This window comes from Marmota marmota, unplaced genomic scaffold, assembly GCF_001458135.2.
Source record: "Marmota marmota marmota unplaced genomic scaffold, marMar, whole genome shotgun sequence".
NCBI classification, from domain to species: Eukaryota; Metazoa; Chordata; class Mammalia; order Rodentia; family Sciuridae; genus Marmota; species Marmota marmota.
The window spans coordinates 1-7483 of NW_026003205.1; the positions used below are offsets into that span (position 1 = coordinate 1).

Sequence of the window (7483 nt, forward strand, 5' to 3'; positions counted from 1 at the left end):
AAAAAAAAAAAAAAAAAAAAAAAGAGGAAGAGCAACCAAAACGGGCGAATCTTAAAACAACACACCAGGAGAGAAATTGCACTCAGAAGGGTGCTTGAGACAGGAAGGAAATGGATATTTTAAAAGTAACATGGAGAGGAGAGATTCAAAGGCAAGAGCAATGGCAATATGTTCTTTTGAAAAAGAACAAAACAAGTACGTAAGTGTATGTCTTGTATAATTTTGTACTCTATAGGAATCTTAGAAATGTTTTTTGCATTTGGTAAATTTTCAACATTATTAAAAACACTAAAGTCAAAAAGCTGATTTCAAGTAAGTTTTTGTTAAATTAATTTAAAAATAGTACATTTCATTTAAAAAGAAGAGGAAGAAGAAGAAGAAGAAGAAGAAGAAGAAGAAGCAGCAGCAGCAGCAGCAGCTATGTGTATATGAGATCAGCCCCAATGGCCTTAACCAGCATATAGAAGATGACTGCTTACTTGACAGAATCTCGAAGCCTCCAGAAACGTGACCTCATCCAGTAACTTCAGCAGCTCCTGGAACTGAGCATCCTGGTATTCAAAGCGCTCCCCAAAGGTGATAGAGCAAATGATGTTTGAAACCGCATTGTTGATCTTGAAGTGAGGGTTGAAAGGCTGTCCTGGAGGTAGAGAAAGGTAGAGAGTTCTTCAAAATCATTGGTTTCTTCCTGTTTTCAACAGGAGTCTATTCTAGCTGACACAGATATACCTACTAGAGAATCCTAGAGGAGGTGCTGGCCACAGCCCCCTATATGGGGTCTGTGATACAGCAAGGATACAGTCAATGCCAGGGAGGTTGAACTGATAACCAGGACTTAAATACCATAATATGTTTAATGTTTGTCTTTGCGCACTGAATTCTAGCACTCCTTGAGAGAAGTGTCATGGTATTTGTTTCCTACTGTATCCTCAGAGCCTAGGACAGTGCTGGTCATAGGGCAAGCACTTAGGCACTTAAAAAGTATCTATCCAGTGAATGCATAGGCCATAGGCTCCTGTAAATGCTCTTGTGAAATGCTCACCATTCTCCACTTTGATTGCCTCAACAAGGTGGTAGGCCTCCTCTTGGATACGTTCCTCCAGGCTCTTCCTTCCTAAACCAAAGTTCTTTAATGTTGTCAGGGTGAACCTTCTTTGTTCCTTCCATATTTGGCCATTAGACATGATCAATCCTAGGGGGGAAAAGCCAATATTATGGTATTCTGATTCTACTATGCAAATATCTGGCAAATTGTATGGAAATGTGTATCAGATGGAAAAGAGGAGGGACATTAAGACACCTGAATATTATTCAGAGTAATAAGACCTAAAGCAATGAACACAATGGCTAACATTTATTGATTACTTACAACATCAGTTATTTAGTGTTTTTTATGTATTACATAATTTAACACTCATAGAAGCTCTATGGGATAGATACAATTATTGCCCTCCCTCCTCTGCCCTCCCCTGAATTTTACTGAATGGGAATAAGGGATAAAGTAAATTTTGCAAGGTCATATAGTAATCAGTTAACCAGGTACTCAAATTCAAGTCTCCCTGATTCTAAAACTCATGCTTTAATCAGTAGCCACATAAGTACAGTTCAATAGTTATGGCAAGCTAAGTACCAAGAATGCACTCAGAGATAAGTCCTATAAAGGAGAGGTCCTAAGTGTGACCTTAAAAGATGAAGGAATCATTCAACAAAGCAAGAGACCAGTGAGTATTCCACACAGAAAGAACAGCATAGGAGAAAGGGGAAAAACATCCTGTTGTGTGCAAAAGACCACCATCCATTTCACTACACAGGCAATGCCATGCGCCCTTCCACTTCCCCATGGCTACTCCTCAACTTCTTGTGATGCCTGGCTTTGGCTCTGTTGTGGGAAACAAGACTGGTGGAGAAGCAGCAAGCAATACTCAGAGAGGAGAACTCCAAACTCTATTTTATGCTGGTGGGCCCGGAGGAAAACAAAACTCCAAATTCTGAGCCCTGATCCACAGTTTCTCACAACATTTATTCATGATTTCATGTCATCTTAGACCTGTCCTATCACTGGGGCTTTTTTCTCTTAAAATTTTTCCTAATCTACTCTGCTAAAGGCCCTGTGCAGGGTCTCTAACATGCTCACAGAAACAGGTAGGAAGAAAGGGCTCTTTCAAGAGGGGGTAGTCAGATCCCTAGGGTAGTTATTTACAATTCAAAAGGTTATTCAACCCATGGTTAATTAGGCTTCCAAGAGAAAGTCTGAGAGAGGGGAGGGCAACTGAACCTTCCCCAGGCATAGTTTTCTTACCAAAACATTTTTTTAAAATAATTTTTTAGATAGATGTGTGATGAGAATTGAGCCCAGTGCCTCACATGTGCTAGGCAAGCGCTCTACCACTGAGCCACAGCCTCAGTCCCTCTTACCATAACATTTTTTATAATTCATTTCACAACCAGGTCTGGTTTTGCCATCACAGCTCCACCAACCCAGTGAAATGTCCCTCCTTGCAGTCAGTCCAGGGCTATCTTTCAACCTCGTTTCACTTGGTCTTTTAGCAGCAGCATGAGATGCATTTTTCTTGCACACCCATTTCTGGTGGAATTCAGGGTATTCACTTCCATATTTTCTTCTTAATCCCTTCCAGAAACTTCTTATATCCTGTTCCGTTTCATTTTCTATCAAATCTTGAAATGGCAGAGTTCTTTGAAGATTAGGTCTGAAGCTTCTTCACACACTGTTTCCTCCTCTGTTATAATTAGGTGATATGATTACTTCATTATCAAAGCATCCAGAGTTTGTGCAGGACATGTGGTTTCTCCAAAATCTCTATCAGCAACCACTCAGACAAATCTTTAGAAGGAGATGTTTTCAACCAGGAAATGTGGGCATTTGGCTTCTTATAATGGAAGGCATTTATTTCATAATGAGGTTAACTTCTGGAAGTGTCAGAAAATTATAGGCATAGAGGCATGGTGAAGAGACCATAGCATTTCAAATGCACACCTTATTGTCATCAATAAACTTACCATTTTCCCTAAAGATACGTTCTCGGAGAGGGGTTACAGGGCGGTGCACGAAGGACTGGTCTGTCTGAGAAAGAACTTCTTTGATTAAGGGCAGTCCAGTTATGAGCACTGAAGACAGGTTACCAAAATCCAGGCTAAGAACATTCCCATATTTCTTCACCAACTGAAAAACAGTTATAGTCACAGTTGAACATGCACTTGTCTGTGTGTCTGGGGACACAGGGCATGTGTGAAGCTAAAGGGCTCACATTGAGGGAAGTGTGTGTGATAGGAATAGTTCTGAACTTTTTTTCCTCAGCTAAACTCAAATTTAGTTCACGGAGGTTTGGAAGTTTCCTTATGAACATATATTCATATATTCAACCAGTATGAATAGAGTGAGCATCTACCATGTGTCACTAAAAGAAGGCATAAAGATATGACTAACTAAAATAAACAAGGTCCCTAACCTGAGGCATCCTAGAGTTTAGCGAAAGCAGAAAATACAGCACATCTGAACTCCAAAATTTGCTGGGTATGCTTTTTTTTTCTTTTTCTTTTTCTTATGGGGAGAGGGAATCTTATTTTTTAATATGATTTTCTGGGTTATCAGTATCCATTTTCAATTTAGTGGGTTTTTAATTTTAGTATTTTAACAACTTTCATTAATTTATATAAATAATCTTTCTCTATCTAAAGATATTAAATAGTCCTTAAGACTTTGTTTTTCCTATATACATTTTTGTGTCTTCATATTATATTATTTTGTCTATAAGGTTTATGTTAGGTATGTTTAATGTAAGTCTGGTGTAGCAAATATGGAATTTAAGAAGTTAAATCTTTTTTTTTTCTTTTGTTAGGTTGTAGCTTTAACTTACGTTAGTGTCTTCTTTATTTCAAAAGTGAAGAAGACAACAAAATGTGATAATTCGTAGAAAAAAAACAGAAGTGAAATGAGCTTATCAGGAAATATGTCAAGAGAAAAGGATTAATGGTACTAACTCTTGATAGAATCCATTGATGTTGACATGAAGCTAGGAATTATGGCTAAAAGTATCTCCTAAAAGTACCTCCATTTATCTAGGGAGAAAGATCCCTTTAGTAGTGCAGGTGCACTAAGGTAACTTCTGACCAGCAATTCACCCCAGTGCTGACATTAACATAGGATTGACTTATAGATGAAGCCCCCCTGAAATAAAATGGCCACCATGAAAGTTCTGGAGAGGACCAACTAAGGTCTAAAACTCCACCACCTGATGTAAAGGAAGAGTTGAACACCTGATTGGCAAAGAGTACAGAAGGTGGTCCTCAGTTCTCCTGGTAAACATCAAATAGGAATGAAATTGGGGATAGCATTGTTTACTTTGTCATTCTTTATTGGAGATGGCCCATTCTCTCCCTTGAGAGTGCGTTTTGCTTATCCCTCACTTTTCTTTTACTTTTTTTTTCTTTTCACCTCACTTTCACTTCTAATAAAGTTCTCTTATCTGACTTTTGGTGTCTGACTTTAAATTTTCTTTCATCAGAACACAAGAACCAAAGTTTGGAGTTTCAGCTCCTTGCTTTCCTGTGGCACTTTTACTAAGATAAATCAAAATATCAATAACCAGAGGAGAAAGCCTCTTCCTCAACATGTGCCAGATAACAGGAAGTGCTTTACAGGATACAGGCCACATATGGAGAGACTGTTCCAGCTCTGGAGCTATGGGAGGATCTTGGCTCTGGGGTTCACCAACTGTGGGCTCTTGGGAAAGTTCCTTCATTTTTCTGAGGCTTGGCTTCCCTGTTATAAAAAAGAAAATTAATTCTCCCTTCTAAAGTTCTCTAAGGAAGAATGAGAGCAGTGATATGAAAGGCACTTTGTTTTCTGGTTCCAGGCACACAGCCACCCAGAGAGTCTCCATGGAATGAATGAGTTCTGTGTGCAAAGGAATGTGGGTGCACCCACAGGGTGACAGTGAGGACAGGAGTACACTAAAATGCAGGAGGAAGGTGCTTGTGGGCAGAAGCAGCTGTGTTCCCTGGGTGCCATGGTGGGCATCTTTCATGCTTTATCTCACTAATCTAATGGTCACTCTGTGTAGTAAGGACTTTCTTCATCTAGTAGCAGAAAAAAAATGGTGGTAGCTGAAGTGATATAACACAGTGACAAAGCTATTTAGTAGTAGAGGGAAATTGCCAAACATTTTGTAAGATTTGAGGCTAGAGATGTGAATTTGGGATGGCTCTAGGAACTTAAAGTTTAGTGGGAATAAGAAAATGAAAGTGAGAAGGAAAGGGAGGGTGAGAGATGTGGGGTAAGGGATGATAGGGAAAGAGATATTAGATTGGGATGAATTGTGCAACTATGGGTTGGACAATAGCATATGATCATTATTCAAAATTCTTTTCAACCTTTCTATTCAAGAATGATCCCTAAGTAGACCCGCCCTCTGCTTTTTGTCTGCCTGGATAGGGTCAAGCTGTAGCAGTGGTACCAGACAGAAAGAATCAATTCCTGCAATTATCTGTGGCCTCCTTCCCCATCTCCATCCCCACACACTTAACATTCCACCATGATGCTCTTAGAGCCCTAACATTGGTTCCATCAGAGCAGACTCAATGGATGCAGTCTCATCCCACCATCCTGTATTCACCTTAAAGACAAAGCCTGAGCTTAGTTCTTCCATTTTTCTTTTGATCCAGAGTCCTGGGTTAATCTCCCTGTCTTGCTAGCAAGGGAAAAACCCAAAACTTACAAGTCATTTCTTCTAAGAAATGGTAGTAATGGTTCACACATGTAAAATTTGTTATTTCCTCTTGATGAAAGCCTGTACAACGTTTTTAAGCCTTATAAGAATTCACTGACTAATTTAGAACTTCAATTAAGATTTTTTTTTATTTAGCTGAAAATCTCAAGTTAAGTGACTCGTAATGGGGAATGCATATAATCTAGAATCTAACTTTTATTTGGAAGGATTCAGACCTTCAACACTATTTACTGAAATGAACTACAGCATTCCATCTTTACGAGTTCTCTGCCCATGTGTATTTTTGTTCATCAGAACTGGATCAAACCTTTTATAGCATTATCAAGTATGTAAACATGGATAGGTTAAATAACCTCCTGGAGCTCTAGAACTGATTATTGCAGCGTTCAGCAATTCTTAAATGTACCCAGTCTCTCAACCAATTCAATATTGATTGAATGATCCAGAGTGCATCTGAGATTTCATAAGGCAGAGCGAACTTTTCAATAGATATCATCAAACAAGTCATTTAAAAAAAATTTAAACAGAGAGTAACGGAAGAAAAGAGGTTAAAATTTATGAGATGGTTCAGAAGATTCAAATAGGCTTAAGATGAGAAATGAAAATAGAAAAAGGATTGACTTAGAAGTTATAAAAGGCAAACAAAAAGAAATGGGGACAGGAAATTCAATAGTGGGAATAAAAACTCCAACTGTAGGATTAAGCTTACAAAACAAAGTGTAGTTAAACGAATGTTTACAATAAACAAAATTAAAGTGAAAGGTTAGTGAGACAAGAGATTGAACTACTATGACCAAAAGATTCTAACTTAATCTAAGTTCTTATAAGAGACAGCAGAACAAAGACACTAAAAGACAGGAAGAGAAAGAAAAGGACCAGGGTACCAATTCACACTTCAAGCAGCGGAAGATAAGAGGTTTTATTTTTAAATTGCCACTAGCACTGAGCCATACATGTGTGCACGTGGTGTGTGTGTGTGTGTGTCTGTATCATCCAAAAATGCATGCTGCTTTTGTATTTTTCTCAGATATAACATTTTTCCTTCTATCTACATGTTGTATTTTTCAATCATATGTTTATAACTTTCATACATTTTTGTACGGGGTGTTCAACATTTTTCCTATTGATACATAGAACCCCTAGTAAAAAGTCACTAATATAATTTTATCTTTATTATGTACAAATATAGAAATATAATCTAATGTCCTATAGAGGGCAATAATTGTATCTATCCCATAGAGGTTCTATGAGTGTTAAATTATATAATACATAAACACTAAAGAACTTGATGTTGTAAGTAATCAATAAATGTTAGCCATTGTGTTCAATGCTTTAGGTCTTATTTCTCTGAATAATATTCAGAATGGCAGCTAAAAAGAATACAAATAACAATAAGTGTTGGCAAGGATGTGGGGGGAAAGGCACACTCATACATTGCTGGTGGGACTGCAAAATAGTGCAGCCAATATGGAAAGCAGTATGGAGATTCCTTGGAAAACTGGTAATGGAACCACCTTAGACCCAGCTATCCCACTCCTTGGTCTATACTCAAAGGACTTAAAAAACGCATACTACAGGGACATGGCCACATCAATGTTTATTGCAGCACAATTCACAATAGCTAAACTGTGGAACCAACCTAGATGCCTTTCAGTAGTTGAATGGATAAACAAAATGTGGGATATATACACAATGGAATATTACTAAGCAATACAATAGAACAAAATCATGACATT

General features: G+C 38.0%; 1 protein-coding gene across 1 annotated transcript; it reads right to left on the reverse strand.

The window, feature by feature from the left end:
- Window positions 1–434: 434 nt before the first annotated feature.
- On the reverse strand, window positions 435–3253 carry LOC107134207 (cytochrome P450 2J2-like; the record flags this gene model as incomplete). Its single annotated transcript, XM_015476330.2, has 3 exons — window positions 435–640; window positions 1043–1192; window positions 3019–3253. Coding segments are annotated over 3 exons (576 nt in total), but the record flags the coding sequence as incomplete, so codon positions are not given.
- Window positions 3254–7483: the final 4230 nt, after the last annotated feature.